The sequence below is a fragment of the Paroedura picta genome, chromosome 4 (assembly GCF_049243985.1).
Source record: "Paroedura picta isolate Pp20150507F chromosome 4, Ppicta_v3.0, whole genome shotgun sequence".
NCBI classification, from domain to species: domain Eukaryota; kingdom Metazoa; phylum Chordata; class Lepidosauria; order Squamata; family Gekkonidae; genus Paroedura; species Paroedura picta.
The window spans coordinates 141,156,573-141,173,402 of NC_135372.1; the positions used below are offsets into that span (position 1 = coordinate 141,156,573).

The following is a 16,830-nucleotide window of genomic DNA, read 5'->3' on the forward strand; positions in this document are numbered from 1 at the left end:
GTTCCTAGCATATCTATGAGAGTAAAGTGGGCATCTTGATCTGTTGAAGGCCTTGGTACCAGAATCCACATTACTGTTAAGTAGTTTATTATTCCGGGTCAACACTTGTTTCACATCAGCACAAATTTTGTCAATCTTTTAAGGTGCTGCTGGACTCTTGGCTCTCATCCTCTTAAGTCATTTAATCGTGCATTTTAGTATGGCAAAGAGCCATAGCTCATTAGCACAAGCCAGGCTTTCTACATAGCTGGGTATGCCAACAAGCCAGGGGGAAAATGTTCTGGATCTTTTATAGAGGCTTAACATGGGAAGAAAGGCACTTGAGGTTTTTCAGGAGTTTCAGCCCTTCTCAACCTTTATATCATTGAGAAACCTCTGAATTATTCTTCAGACTTCGTGAAACCCCAGAAGTGGTGCAATCGTGCAGAACATGGTTGGGCAGCAGAACTTCTGAGAGCTAGTTTGGGGTAGTGGTTAGGAGTGCAGACTTCTAATCTGGCATGCCGGGTTCAATTCTGCGCTCCCCCACATGCAGCCAGTTGGGTGACCTTGGGCTCAACACAGCACTGATAAAACTGTTCTGGCCGAGCAGAGATATCAGGGCTGTCTCAGCCTCACCTCCCTCACAGGGTGTCTGTTGTGGGGAGAGGAATGGGAAGGCGACTGTAAGCCGCTTTGAGCCTCCTTCGGGTAGGGAAAAGCGGCATATAAGAACCACTCTTCTTCTTCTTCTTCTTCTTCTTCTTCTGTGGACACGCCCACCCGGGCCCCCTCCTCTTCCTACTCGAAGCCCATCACTGGCTGTTTTGGGAGGAGAGGCTGGGTTGACATGAGTGTGTATCACCGGTTAAGCATTTAACAAATTTAAAAATATATTAAAAATTAATTAACTCCCACCCATTTGAGAAACCCTTTCAGAAAAAAAAACAGGGTTTTGTGAAACCCTGGTTGAGAAAGCCTGGTTTAACAGACTCACATAATCAATAACATCCTACTATGTCAGTGGAACAGGTTTCCTCGGGAGGTGGTGGGTTCTCCATCTTTTTAAGCTTTTAAGCGGAGGCTGGAGAGCCATCTGACGGAAAGGCCGATTCTATGAAGGCTCAAGGGGGTGGCAGGTTACAGTGGACGAGCGAGAGGGATGTGAGTGTCCTGCATAGTGCAGGGGGTTGGACTAGATGACCCAGGAGGTCCCTTCCAACTCTATTATTCACCATTAAAGGGAGACGTATTTTTTCCCTATATACTGAAAAGTTCCAACACCAGCATCTCCAGAAGCAGGGTGGAGAAGATCTTGTTTAACTCATTAAACAGTACGAAGCCAGATGGAACAAAGGCCCATAAGGATACCGAGGCAGCTTCCTGCGTTCGGGTCTCAAGAGTCAGCCACCAAACCACGGAGGCATCACCTCATCGTAATTGGTGTCATTCAGATCTTCGTCGTCATCGTCAGCTGCCTGGTTTTTCTTCATCTGATCCCCCACGGTTCTCTTCCCTGGTGGCGCATGGCGATCATCCACGGGGTCATTGGCATCTCGAGCGGGACCGATATCCGAGCGAGTGGTAAAACCTGTTGCACTAGAGAGAAAGAAAAAGCCATGTATTCAATGCAGAATAATGTATACCTGTCAACAGGATTCTTAGCCACTGGTCCCTCTTCCAAATCACTCCCCTAATCACATAGAATCATAGAGTTGGAAGGGGCCATACAGGCCATCTAGTCCAACCCCCTGTTCAATGCAGGATCAGCCCTAAGCATCCTAAAGCATCCAAGAAAAGTGTGTATCCAACCTTTGCTTGAAGACTGCCAGTGAGGGGGAGCTCACCACCTCCTTAGGCAGCCTATTCCACTGCTGAACTACTCTGTGAAAAAGTTTTTCTTGATATCTAGCCTATATCGTTGTACATCGCGCACTCAAGCAGCCAGATTCACATCAGAAAGCGTTCCAGGGATACTAAAAGGGCACAGCTATAGCCACAGCTACCCCTGCAACTGTGTCACAAACCGTAGGCTGGTCCGGCTGACCAGAAGAGACCCCCTCGTAAAAAGCTGCTCCAAACACATGCGGTGCAAAAGAAGTCAAACTTTATTTAAGGGTTCCCTGAGGTTAAGCAGGACAAAGCATGGCAAGGACAGGAATACTGACAGAGACAAGCACTGATGGCCCACTCAGGTCTGCGTATTGGGGGGATAGTTTAGGCGGGGAAAATAGTTCCCATAAGTTAGGCTTTTGATCTAAAAGGCACGAATATAGGAGACCCCAAGTCTGCTTTCGGGCAGTAAATTTTCAACCCCTCTGTGCAAACCAAGGACGAGGATAGCTAAGGGAGAACTTCGCAGCGGGGGAGAGAGTCTCTACAGGTCATAAACTGTTGAATGGAGGAGCGAAGGTACAGAAAAAATGAAAGGAACCTGGGATCTAGGGAGGGGTGAAGAAGGACCTTCAGGTCCATTGAACCTTGAAGTCAAAACTCCCAAGGAGTTTAGGAAGGCGAACATGTCAAACTGTTACAGGTGTGTGGGGGAAATAACTGCTCCTGAATCCGCACACCCTACACCAGGGGTAGTCAACCTGTGGTCCTCCAGATGTCCACGGACTACAATTCCCATGAGCCCCTGCCAGCAAATGCTGGCAGGGGCTCATGGGAATTGTAGTCCGTGGACATCTGGAGGACCACAGGTTGACTACCCTTCCCCTACACAACCAGCCTGTGCCAAACGCCCCAGCAAAAGGGTGGGCACGCAGCCTGCCTCCAGGGATAAGTTTGGCACCTGCCAAATATCTCACAAGACTCCCTGAAGTTGCCTTATATACTGAATCAGATCTTTGGTCCATCAGGTTATTGTGTGCTCAAACCGGCAGCAGCTCTCCACGGTCTCAGGCAGAAGTTTTTCTCATTGCCTGTCACCTGATCCTTTTAACTGGAAACACGGGGATTTGAATCAGGGGCTTCTGCCTGCCAAAGCAGATGCTCTGCGCCACGGCCCCTCCCCTTCGGCCCGATTGAGCAGAGCTGTTTCATCTTTTCTCCTGGCCTGCCAGGGCCGCCAAAACATTTGGGAACTAGGAATCGTCTGCTTTCTCCCCACAGAATCCTTGCAAACGCAATTTCACAACTAGTTCAACTGCAAAAAAACGAATCACAAATCTGGTGTGCTAGAAGCCGGAGTGTTGTGCTTTATGTAACTTTCATGAAAACAGCAGATGCCGAATATTGCACTGGGGGGGGGGGAAGGGGGAGGGCTTTTCTTCGCTCAAAATTAAATATGCCTTAAAACCCATAGACATGATTGAGACTTCTCTTGCATTCTGCCCTTTCTTTCCAATCCCCCCCCATTTGCAGTCCGTGGAGGAAGGCGGAATAATGTGTCACAGCAGATTGAAGAGCTAAAATCTGTTGATGCCGACTGAACGTTCAACAGAAACAGCAGGGCACAAAGCGCTTAAGAGGAAGAAACATTCAGGGAAAGAAAATTGCTCTTCCTGGCTTGCAAATCCTTACACGTGGTTTGGTTTCATGTGTGCATGCTGCAGAGTTGCCGGGGCGGGGCTCACAGTGGGCCCAGTGAGGCAACACTTGTGTGGGACAAAATGTGCAACGGCTTCACACATTTCCCAATGCAAAGATGCTTTCCGAATAAAGTTAGAGAGGAGAAATAATGATTGTGGTGTGAAGAAGAGTTGGTTCTTAGATGCCGCTATTCTCTACCCGAAGGAGTCTCAAAGTGGCTTACAGTCGCCTTCCCTTGCCTCTCCCCACAACAGACACCCTGTGAGGGAGGGGAGGCTGAGAGAGCCCTGATATTACTGAAGAAGAAGAAAAAGAGCTGGTTCTTATATGCCGCTTTTTTCTACCTGAAGGAGTCTTAAAGCGGCTTCCAGTCGCCTTCCCTTTCCTCTCCCCACAACAGACACCCTGTGGGGTGGGTGAGGCTGAGAGAGCCCTGATATTCCTGCTCGGTCAGAACAGCTTCATCAGTGCTGTGACTACCTCAAGGTCACCCAGCTGGCTGCATGTGAGGGAGCGGGGAATCAAACCTAGCTCTCCAGATTAGAAGTCCGCACTACTAACCACTATACCAAGCTGGTGTGACATGACAGAGGTTTGCAAAATTATAAACGGGACAGAGGAGGGAGGGAGAGAGCACCCCCCCCCCCATTTCTCACAATACAAGGACTCATGGCCTCTCAAAGAGACTAATAAGACGGAGGCTTGGAAAAGGTTACAGGAAATACTTCCCGTAAACAGGTGGGATTCCCTGCTGCAGGGAGTGGGGGCAGCTACAAGCACAGACAGCTTCAAGAGGGGACTGGAGAAACAGCTGGAGCAGAAGCCCATGGATGGCCATTTGCCACAAGGTGTAGATGGGACAGTGAAGCTCTGTTTTCTTGGTGCTTGGGGGGCCACAGTGGGAGGGGGTGTCTGGAGTTCTGGCCCTGCTAGCAGACTTCCGGGCAGCATGTTTTGTCCACTGTGTGGCCCAGGGACCTGGACCGACTTGTCCATTGGCCTGGCCCAACATGGCTTCACTTAGCGTTTAAAGGGGGGGAAATGTGTACAACAGCTTCATTTGAGTCCAGCAGAACCTGAGAGTTTGACAAGCATTTCAGGGTTAAGCTTTGGAGAGTTAAAGCTCCCTTCAAGAGACAGGAAGTTTGACCCTTGAAAGCTTGGACTCTCTACAGCTGATACCCCAAATATTGCTGGTCTCTATGATGAAAACGGACTTGAGTCTGTTTCACTGCACACCAGTCATATGAAAAGAGGACGGCGAGTAGAGATGGCAGATTTCGAGAGGCTCAATAGCGAATCTGGGGTTGCCTCTGCAAAACTGAACATTGCGGCAACAGGTGACCCATCGGATCGCCAAGAGTCAGACACAAATGAGTGGCTAACATCACTGTCATGTGCAGGATAACCAAAATCAGCGTGAAATACGGATTTGCACTCAGCAATATAAATGCTAAACGCAAAAAATATCACATCGATCAGCATTATAACACAGAGGTTCCATTTAAGAACATCCTAAGAGCCCTGCTGGATCAGACCAGGGGTCCATCTAGTCCAGCTCCTGTCTCCCACATAGGCCAGACAGTTCTTCTGCAGGGCCAACAATGGGGCAGAGAGGCCAAGACCTTCATAAGAACACCAGAAGAGCCCTGCTGGATCTGTGGTCCATCTAGTCCAGCATCCCATTTCACACAGGGGCCAGCCAGTTCCTCTGGAGGGCCAGAAACAAGGCAGAGAGGACTGATACCTGGTAGGCAAACAGTAAAGGGATGGAGAGGCAAAGGTTCGAGGACCGCAGCAAGCTCCCCCACCATTAAATTATTTAATCCTCCAATACATTTTATTGGTGTGTTTACCCCTCCTTTCTCCCCAAGGCAGCTTACATCATTCCCCTCTCCTCCATTTCTTCCTCACAACAACCCTGTGAGGTAGGAGGGGCTGAGAGAATATGTCCAGCCCAAGGCCACCCATGAGAGGGGATTCAACCCAGCGTCTCCCAGATACTGAGTTTTGCCACATGCATGCTGGCAAACTAAAAGCTGTGTGTGTGTGTGGGGGGGGGGGTTATCTTTCATTCACATGCAAGTTACAGTTGTGTCCAATAACAATGGTGTGTGGCACGTATGTAGTATTTTAACAGGATCATCTTCCATGAGTGGCTTTCCTGGATGGATGTGGGGTGACCCCGGAAAAGTCATGCTGGAAGCCTAAGCTACCTCACAGGAAGGAAATTGGGAATCCAGCGGCACCTTTAAGACCAACAGAGTTCAATTCCGGGTGTCAGTTATTGTGTGCATGCACACTTCTTTGCAGCAACAGAATAAAGTTGAAGTCCAGTGGTACCTTTAACACCAACAAGGTCCATTTTGGGGTATAAACCTTTGTGAGCATGCATACTTCATCAGGTATCTGAAGATGGGAGCCTACACATGAAAGTTTATACACTGAATACAATTTCATTGGTCTCAAAGGTGCCGCTAGACTCAAATTTTGTTCTATTGCTTCAGACCAACATGGCTACCCACCTGGGGAGGGCAGGAGGCAGGGTTAAAGTTGTTAGATCCAGGCTGGAAAACTCATAGAGATTTGGGTATGGAGTCTGGGGAGGGCAGGGACCTCAGTGGGGTACACTGCCAAAGCATATAAAGAATCCATTTTTTTCGGGGAACTGATATCTGTAAAATTGAGATGAACGGCAATTCCTGGGGATCGGCAGGCAAAACCTGGGGGCTGGCATCCCTATACCCGCCTGAATCAACCTCACAGGATTGTTGTGGGGATTAAAAAAGAGAGGCGACCAGTGTGAGCACCTTTGGTCCTGGAGCATGATAGGGAATAAACAAAGTGAGAGTAAATTCATGGGGGGGGGGGGTCTTGATATATTCTCAAAGGCAAGAACAAAGTTGTGTTCAAGATATAAGTTTTGGCAGGCATGCAACCTTCTTTAAATAAATGAAATGTGTGTGCACACAAAAGCTTGTATATCTTGAATAAAACTTGGTCTTGTTTATATTCCGTGTGAACCGCCCTGAGCCTCAGGGGAGGAATGTATACAAATATAATGAAATAAAATAAATAAAATAAAGGTGCCCTTGGAGTCAAACTTTGTTGTGCTGCTCCAGGCCAACGCAGGTACCCACCTGAATCTATCTGAAGACATGTGTGATCCCCAAAATTAAACTTTTCTTGGTCTTAAAGGTGCTGCTGGACAACAAACTTTGTCCTGCTGCTCCAAACAAGGCTACATATCTGAATCTCTATTAAAGACAAGGCTTTTGCTGTACTTGTTAGAAGCGGCTTTAAAATGCTGCTTTGAGACCTCTGGCCTCCATCTCCTCCCTTTAAAAGCACACACACAAACTGTTCGGGGGGGGGGGGAGGGCTTCTGCACATGCCCAGAGGCTTTTTGGAACACAAATGACTCTGTCCAAGACCAGAGGCATTGGGGCAAGCCCAAGATCAGAGTTATCCTGCCACGCTGAGCACTCCATCTATGACCAGAGGCACCCTGGCAAGCCAAGCACACTGCCCGTGACCAGAGGCATGTTGCTCTGGAGTGCCCTTACGGTGTGCTCTGGCGCTGAAGGCTGAAAACTCTGCACCTGGCCAGAGGCACATTGCCCCACCAAAAACACTGCCCACGGCCAAAGTCATCTGACCACACCAAGCACTCTGCGCATGGCCAGAGGCACATTGCCCCACCAAAAACACTGCCCACGGCCAAAGGCATCTGACCACACCAAGCACTCTGCGCATGGCCAGAGGCACATTGCCCCACCAAAAACACTGCCCCGGCCAAAGGCATCTGACCACACCAAGCACTCTGCGCATGGCCAGAGGCACATTGCCCCACCAAAAACACTGCCCACGGCCAAAGGCATCTGACCACACCAAGCACTCTGCGCATGGCCAGAGGCACATTGCCCCACCAAAAACACTGCCCATAGCCAAAGGCATCTGATCACACCAAGCCCTCTGCCCGTGGCCAGAGGCCTTTCGCCACGCCGGCCAGGGCCCTGGTGTGCCGCGGAGTTCCGAGGCCGCGGCCTAGTCCGTGCGGCGGGCGCCGGGCTCCCGTGGAGGCCCACCCCGGCGAGGCGCCCCCCCGGCCCGCCCTGCCTCCCACGCGAGCGCGGTGCTCACCCGCGGCCTAGGCCCGGCACGTAGCCCAGCGGCGCCGGCATGCCCAGGAAGGGCTTCTTCTTCCTGTTCATCGTCCCCGTCAGCGACGCCGTCAGGCCCGAGGCCCCCCCGCCGCCTCCGCCTCCGCCGCCGCCCGGCCCGCCCGAGCCCCCCGGAGCCCCCGACCCAGCCCCGCCGCCCGAGGACGGCGCCGCCGACGCCATGATGGCCGCTGAGGAGCAGCAGCAGAAGGAGGCGGAGGGAGAGGCCGGGCCGGCCGCGCTCGCGAGAGGAACGCCCGCCCAGGCCGCGCCGCGCAGCCTCGGGAGGGGACACCGGCAAGGCCCACCCAGTTAAGCCCGGGCAGAGGCTTCCGTGCGCGTGGAGGCTGGGGGCGCCACGAAGAGCGCACCGTTTCAGTCCGGGGAGAAGCTTTGGCGTGCATGCACAGTAGTGGCACCTCGAAGGCCCACAAAGTTTACTCCTGGGAAGAAGCTTTCGTGTGCATGCACACTGCACTCTGATGGCAGCTTTGAGACGCACAAAAAATACACTTTCGCATGCGTGCTGCATTCTAGTGGCACCTCGAAGGCCCACAAAGTTTAATTCTGGGAAGAAGCTTCCTCGGGAGGTGGTGGGTTCTCCATCTTTGGAGGTTTTTAAACAGAGGCTGGAGACCCATCTGACGGAGAGGCTGATTCTGGGAAGGCTCAAGGGGGTGGCAGGTGACAGGGGATGAGCGAGAGGGTTGGGAGTGTCCTGCACAGTGCAGGGGTTGGACTAGATGACCCAGGAGGTCCCTTCCAACTCTATTGTTCTATGATTCTAAATTCCACCTAAACTTCTGGAAGAAGTTCCTGACAGTGAGAGCGGTTTCTCAGTGGAACAGGCTTCCTCGGGAGGTGGTGGGTTCACCATCTTTGGAGATTTTTAAATAGAGGCTGGAGAGTCATTTGACAAAGAGGATGATTCTGTGAAGGCTCAAGGGGGTGGCAGGTGACAGTGGATGAGTGAGAGGGTTGTGAGTGTTCTGCATGGTACAGGGGGTTGGACTGGGTCATCCCTTCCAACTCTAGGATTCTATAAGCTTTCGTGTGCCTGCACACTTCCTACTAGGGTCACCATGAAGACCTACAAAGTTTAATTCTGGGAAGAAGTTTTTGTGTTCTTGTGCACCACACACTAATGGCAGCTTTAAGAGACACAAAGAATAGACTTTCATGTGTGTGCGTTTAATTCTGGAACTAAGTTTCCTCGGGAGGTGGTGGGTTCTCCATCTTTGGAGATATTTAAACAGGCTAGAGAGCCATCTGACTGAGAAGCTGATTCTGTGAAGGTTCAAGGGGGTGGCAGGTGGCAGTGGATAAGTGAGAGGGTGGTGAGTGTCCTGCACAGTGCAGGGAGTTGGACTAGATGACCCAGGAGGTCCCATACAACTCTAGGATTCTATAAGCTTTCGTGTGCCTGCACACTTCCTACTAGGGTCACCTTGAAGACCCACAAAGTTTAATTTTGGGAAGAAGGTTTCGTGTTCTTGTGCACCACACACTAATGGCAGCTTTAAGAGACACAAAAAATACACTTTCATGTGCGTGCGTGCTGCAGTCTAGGGTCTCCAAGGTGACCCACAAAGTTTACTCCTGGGAAGAAGCTTTCGTGTGCACGCGCACCGCACTGTGATGGCAGCTTTGAGACGCACAAAAAATAAACTTTCACGTGCATGTGTACTGCATTCTAGTGTCACTTTGAAGACACACAATGTTTAATCCTGGAAAAAAGCTTTCATGTGCGTGCACACTTCAGTCTAGTGGTACCATGAAAAGCACAATGTTTAATTGTGGGAATAAGCTTTTATGTGCATGTGCACTGCAGCCTTGCGCAGGTTTTTCCCAACAGGGGTTTCTTGATGGCCCCGGAAGAGTTTCCTGATTAGGTGGGAGTTCATTAATTTTTAATATATTTTTTAAAGTTTGTTAAACATTTATCAAGTGATACGGACAAATGTGGTCACCCAGTTCTCCCAAAATGGCCAATTATGGGCCTGGAGCAGGGGTAGTCAAACTGCGGCCCTCCAGATGTCCATGGACTACAATTCCCGGGAGCCCCCTGCCAGCAAATGCCTGGAGGGAGCTCTTCCGCCAGGCATTTGGTTGCGGTCGATCTTAAGCACCGTTTCCCACTGGCCTCCTACGACAGCTACCACAAATCCGCCCACCCCACTGGGCCTCAGTATGAATTGAACTGATGCTTTTTGCAATCTCCACCATTCTTTAATGTTATTGTTGTTATTATGTTAATGTTATTGTTGTTATCACCTTGTTGTAACTATACATGGAGTTACCTGTATCTTGTTTTATGTAAACCGCCCTGAGCTTTCGGGGAGGGCGGTATATAAATACGATAAATAAATAATAAATAAAATGAATGGGAAGGGGAGGGGTCTTTACATGCGACTCTCTTCCACCTATCAATCCATCCAGGCAGCCAATCCCCTTTCTCCATGCTTTAAAGGTCCTGCGATGCCTGCTAATTTTTTCTTTAATTCATAGTTCTCCGTTTAAACGCCTATATGCATATAACTTTTAAAAATTAATCTTGTTCCTGATTTAGGAGGGGGGACTTTAGAGAGACATGCTTTGTGTTATAACTTTGGGGGGAAGGAATTTATTTCAGGCATTGCCTGCACGCTTGTCCACCTATTCGTTGCTCCAGTCAGTTAGCCATTTTTTTAAAGATGTCCCCATCCCCAGGAACAAGGGAGAGGGAAGCAGGTGCGAGGGTGGGATGAGGCAGGCGCCTTCAGCACATTTGAGCATCCATACCTTCCCTGTGCTGGTTGCCTGCTGGTTACTCTCTTGTAAAGGTAAAGGTAAAGGTATCCCCTGTGCAAGCACCGGGTCATGTCTGACCCTTGGGGTGACGCCCTCCAGCGTTTTCATGGCAGACTCAATACGGGGTGGTTTGCCAGTGCCTTCCCCAGTCATTACCATTTACCCCCCAGCAAGCAAGCTGGGTACTCATTTTACCGACCTCGGAAGGATGGAAGGCTGAGTCAACCTTGAGCCGGCTGCTGGGATTGAACTCCTAGCCTCATGGACAGAGCTTCAGACTGCATTTCTGCTGCCTTACCACTCTGCGCCACAAGAGGCTCTGTAGCTCGCGCTAAATAGGTTGGGAATACACTTGATGCGAATCCCCAACTAGCGCTTTAAAATGGAGGATGTAGCCGGCTGGTTGCTGCTCGGACACTTGATGCTGGCGACATCATATGGAGGGGCCGGAATATAACGACTACATAACATAAGCATTTCACTATATTTAAAGAGTGCGGAAATGCCCTATGAATTAACATCCTCCAAAATGGCCTATCTCTAACACATGTTCTCAGGTCCTGCAAAAATTCCTTGGACAAATTATGAGAGAGAGTGGTGCATAGTTGGATTGGACCCTGCTATAGAATTTTGCTTCCAGTGCTCTATCAGGCTTTATGCGCTGTGGTGTTTCCTTGTTTGTGACTTTCACTGTCCATGGAATCTGCAGAAGCATTCTCCAGCACCGGAGTTATTATATAACCTCTAGGTGAACATTCCATGACAGGTAGTCAGGTTAGTCTTTCTGTAGCAGCAGAAAACAGCAGGAATCCAGGAGCACCCTTAAGACTAGCGACATTTCTGGCAGGGAACGTGCTTTTGTGAGTTACTGCTCCAGACACCATGATGGGTGGCAGTGTGTGCAGCAGTAGAAAAGAGCTAGAGTCCAGGAGCACCTTCAAGTCTAGCAACATTTGCAGCAGGAATGATCTTTTGTGAATTACTGCTCACTTCTTCAGAGCGTTTCCATCTGAGCCTCGGTGATTTCAAGCCCCAGTGTTATGTATTTAAAGTTAAGAGGCCAGATGGGAGCCGGGGGGCTATAAAAATCCAATAATAAACAAATAAATAAGAGCATGAGTCCAGTAGCTCCTTAAAGACGAATAAAATTTGTGGCAGAGTAGGAGATTTTATGAGTTACCCAGAGTATCTCAAAAAGTGTGCAGCAACTCACAAGAGCTCCTGTCCAGTCACGGATTTTGTTCGGGTTGGGTTTTTGGACTAGATGTGGCCTGGTTATAGGTTATCTTTTCTGGATTAAGCACAGGTCCAGACTCACAGCACGTTGAGGTTTAAAAGGAATAATCTTTATTAGAAAAATTACAGAGAATCACTAAAAATAATGAAGCTGAAGTTGACAACTCAGTCCCTATCTGATTGGCCCTCCTTTGGGGTATGCTGCCAATAGGGAGAGAGCACTCTGCCAATAAGGGCTATATTAGTTCAAACTGCATGCAGGTAGGGAGAGAGCACTCTCCCAATGAGGGCCAATCATTTCAAATTGCATGCAGGTAAGGAGAGAGCAATGTACTAATGAGGGCCAATCAGTTCACATTGCTTGCAGATAGGGAAAGAGCACTGTCCCAATGAGGGCCAATCAGTTCAAACTGCATGCAGATAGGGAGAGAGAGCACTGTCCCAATGAACGCCAATTAGTTCAAATTTGCAGATAGGGAGATTCTATCTTGAGATCCCCCTCCCTTCCCTCTCCCATCTTTCTTTTTCTCTTTCTTTATCTGTCTTTTTCTCTCTCTTTCATCATGTCTTTGTGTCTCTCGTGTTCTTGATAGTTTCCAAGACCTCACCTGGAAGTTGGCAGCCCAGCTGGTTGCATATGGAGGAGGAGTCAGGAATCAAACCCAGCCCTTGAGATTAGAATCTGCTACTCTTTAACCAATTCACCAGAGATGGAGATCAAGATCGAGCAGGGAGCAAGAGGTAGTGGTGGTGAGGAGGGCCAGAACCCAGGAAGGTTACAGTGCAGGTATATGTGCTGGTGCCAGTTGTATTCCTGGGTGCAACGGGCTTTGCCTCTAGTATATACCATATTCATCTGCTTCATTCTCCTTATTGAAGCAGGGCACTGAATCTTAAAAGCAGTTACAAAGAAACACACTGCAAGCCCCAGTGGCTGGTTGAGCAAGCAGGACTACATGCCCACACATCAGCAGGTTGGGAGAGCTGCAAGCTTAATGGAGGATTGCTTCCTCCTCGGAAGCAGGAGTCTTCCTGAATAAAGAGGAAGTAGGCGGTGGCCAGCTCTACCAGCCATGGGCTAGGAAAATCCCACCCTTCATGGCTGCAATCCCAGCCGGCACCATTTGGTGTCACTAATGAGCACACAGGTGCCCAATGATTTTTTCCACCACCAAGCAAATATAGGCAGGATCGAACTGGTATTTCCAGCCACAGATTTCAAATGGGAGAAAGGGCTTTGCACATTCTCATTAAAATCAATAAAGCATTACAGTGCATACCAGTTTGGTGTAGTGGTTAGGAGTGCAGACTTCTAATCTGGCATGCCAGGTTCGATTCCGCGCTCCCCCACATGCAGCCAGCTGGGTGACCTTGGGCTCGCCACAGCACTGATAAAACTGCTCTGACCAAGCAGGAATATCAGGGCTCTCTCAGCCTCACCCACCCCACAGGGTGTCTGTTGTGGGGAGAGGAAAGGGAAGGCGACTGTAAGCCGCTTTGAGCCTCCTTCGGGTAGGGAAAAGCGGCATATAAGAACCAACTCTTCTTCTTCTTCATACCATTTCGCTGTTTTGGGGGCATGAGTTTGCATTCTCTTCATTCACATGCACCCCCAGACACCAGCTCCACTGGAGTCTTGTGTGGCTGTACGTTCAGTGTGCAAATTCAGTAACATACGTACACTCTGGAATTGCACGGATCCATCAGGTGTGTTTTGGTATTTCCAAAGGCCAAGGCCTCCACGAACAATTCATACCGAAATAAATAACACTGTGAACCTCTAGAAAAGGGGAGAGGAATTTCTCTAAAAAGTCCGATCCCTGCCTGGAAGTGAGGCTTCATTTCCCAGCAGATGGAGTTCTTAACACATCCAGCTTTCTCCCACCGCCCACCGCCCTCTTGGCAAGTAATTTTTTCGATATACAGCAATAGATGGTGAAAAAAGCAAAAGGTTACTGTCTGGGGCTGTTCATTTGCTATGCCGGCCCAGTTCCCTGTGCTGAGAACGTGAAGGTTCCGTACCCTTTTATTGCTCTCTCTTTCTCCCTCTCTTCTTCTTTTAAGAACCTCTGACCGAAATTAATTCAGCCCCCAAGGCCACGAGTACTTCCCAGCCCGAGCAAAATCCTACACACTTTTCAATCAAGCAATCTTAGCGGGGCTTTACCAAACCGACCACACGGGAATCTCATCTGAGAGACCTTTATGGGGGGGTGGGGGAATCAATATCATGTTTTTGTCCGTCTGTGTGAAGCTTAACTTTAATCGACGCGGGTGAATGGGGGTGGGAGGGGGTGGGCCCTTGCTAATTTTAAGGAGTGATATCCGTAACGGAGGAGCATGCAAACCAATAAACTGAGCCTGCCTTTCATTAAGCGGAAGAGGAAAGGTTATTTAATCGGGCAGCGCACCTCAGTTCTATGTGGTTAAGTATGCGCCCTTGCCGTGAAATTGATGCTATTGTAAAACGAGAGAGCAATTTCACAGAAATATTCCAGTTTCAAGAGAAGGTGCGAAGGGACCACTTTCCCCCTCCCTGTTTCAAATCATAATCCCAGAAGACGGGAAGGGGGGGCAACTGAAGCAAGGCATCCCAAGAGGTTTGTGGTCGTTGGGCAGGTTCCTGAGTGAGCTGGTAGTCCTTTGCATATGTTGGTCTCAGAACCATACAGGGCAGAGGTGGCCTATCTGTGGCTCTCCAGATGTCCATGGACTACAATCCCCATGAGCCCCTGCCAACTGGCAGGGGCTCATGGGAATTGTAGTCCATGGACATCTGGAGAGCCACAGTTTGGCCACCCCTGCCATGTAAGGTTTTGAAGGTCAAGAATGAGCCTTCGGGAAGGGCAGTATATAAATATAATAAATAAATAAGTAATAAATAAGAACTGATCGACCTAAGAAAATAAGTTAAAAGGGGATTGAAACGGGGTACCAAGTGTATCAAACGAAGAGCATAATCTTTTTCTTTCTGTATCAATAATGTAGATTATTTGCATTGTATTATCTTTAAATATTACAAAAGGGGATTGAAACGGGGGACTAAATGTATCAAATGAAAAGCATAACCTTTCTTTTTCTGTATTAACAATGTAGATTGCCTGTATTTCATTATCTTTAATCTTGGAAAACAAAAATAAAAATCTTATAAAAAAAAAAAAGAAGGATTCAAGTGGATAGCCATGTTGGTCTGAAGTAGCACAACAAAATTTGAGTCCAATGGCATCTATAAGACCAATAAAGATTTCTTTAAGGCGTGAAAAAAGAAAGAAAGAAAGAAGAATGACCCCCCCCCCCTAAATTGTACCTGGAATCAAATTGGGAGGCAGTACAGAGCAGTTTTCTAAGAGCTCTCTCACAGCTTTACCTGTTGCGGTCAGGATTTGGGGTGAGGGACCTCAGTGTTACATAATGCTATGGAGTCCACCCTCTGAAGCAGCCATTTTCTCCTGGAGACCTGGGCCTAGTCTGCACACATGAGATAATGCACGTTCAATGCACTTTAGAAGTAGATTTTCCTGTTCTGCACAGGAAAATCCAGCCGCGAAAGCACATTGAAAGTGCATTATCTATTGTATGCAGACTAGGCCCAGGTCTCTTTAGCCTGGAGAGGAGCTATAATTCCAGGAGATCCCCAGGTCTCACCTGGGGATTGGCATCCCCATTCCTCCCTCCCTCCCTCCCTACCTCCCTAAGGTTGCTAGCTTTGAGTTGCAAATGCCTGGAGATTCCAGGGACTCTTTAATGATTAGAGAGCCAGCATGGTGCTGCAGTTAAGAGCAGTGGATTCTAATCAGGAGAACTAGTTCTGATTCCCCTCTCCTCCACATGCAGCCAGCTGGGTGACGTTGGGCTGGTCACAGTTCTCTTAGGACTCTTCTTGCTGACCTGTTCTCTCAGAGCTCACTCAGCCCCATCACAAGGTGTCCGTTGTGGAGATAGCAAGGGAAAGGTAAGCCACTCTCGGGCTCCTTTGGATAGTGAAAAGCAAGGTTTAAAAAAACGGCGTGGTGTACTGGTTAGGAGCATCTGCTTCTAATCTGGCAAGCCAAGTTTGATTCCCCGCTCGTCCACATGCAGCCAGCCGGGTGACCTTGAGCTCGTCACAGTCCTGTTAGAGCTGTTCTCACAAAGCAGTTCTGTCAGAAGCTCTCTCGGCCTCACCTCCCTCGCAGGGTGTCAGTTGTGGGGAGAGGACGGAATTGTAAGCTGCTTTGAGACTCTTTTGGGCAGTGTAAAGCAGGGTATAAATCCCAATTGGAGGTTTTTATCTATAAGTCATTTGTGTATATGGGGGGGACACCCATATCAGGCTGGGAGAACCAAACACAATGGCTGACGGCAGTTTAATGTTTTTTTAAACCCTCAAGAAACAAAAATATCAAGCACATGCGCACGAAAAATCACAGAAAACATCCCTGGCTCCAAGTTCCCCACCACCACCACCGGGCCAAATGGAGGGATGGGAGAAGAGAAAAACAACAGGGGAACATCAGAGAAGGTTTGAATGTCACCGCAATGAGTCGGTGCTCTTGGCTCAGGACTCGGAGCGGTTTGGAGAATTCATTTGTTCTCATCTCTAATCAGTGACAGTCGGATTCCCGATGATTTTCTCAGGGCTGGCCAAGAGCCCCGGACTTCCCAGCCAAAGCGTTAAGGCCTGGAACATCCATACACAAGTGATGTTTCCCTTGGCCCAACCCCACCCCCCTCCGGAGACGAAGAGAGAACTAGGATCCGGATTGAGGGGTGACATGAGAGAGGTTTACAAAATTAGGCTTGTGACCGAGAAGGTGGAGAAAGAACGACTTTATTCCTGTTCTCACAAAGCAAGCACAGGGTGGGGGGTGGGGAGTGGGGGCAGTCGATGAAATGCATGTGCAGGAGGCTTAGAGCAGAGAAAATGCAGTACTTAGAAACATAGAAGAGTTGGAAGGGGATCCCTAAAGGCCATCTAGTCCACCCTGATAAGACGCATAGGCGTCTAAATGGAGAATTATTAATTTTTTAAAAAAATTGGTGGGCATCGCAGGACCTTTCAAAAAAGGAGAAAGGGGATTGGCCGCCTGGCTTGATTGACAGGCAGAAGAGAGTCGCATATAAACTGTGTTGCTCTCTTCCTTCATTT

General features: G+C 49.0%; 1 protein-coding gene across 1 annotated transcript in view; it reads right to left on the reverse strand.

Annotated features, from left to right (window-relative positions):
* The window catches only part of PRPF6 (pre-mRNA processing factor 6), a 44,569-nt gene extending 36,766 nt beyond the window's left edge, over positions 1–7,803 (reverse strand). Inside the window, exons 1-2 of the mRNA XM_077335890.1 lie at positions 7,657–7,803; positions 1,410–1,578 (exon numbers count right to left, since the gene is read on the reverse strand). Coding sequence (XP_077192005.1) covers positions 1,410–1,578; positions 7,657–7,727 — 240 coding nt within the window. The 5' untranslated portion in view covers positions 7,728–7,803. The remainder of the gene's footprint in view (positions 1–1,409; positions 1,579–7,656) is intronic.
* Positions 7,804–16,830: the final 9,027 nt, after the last annotated feature.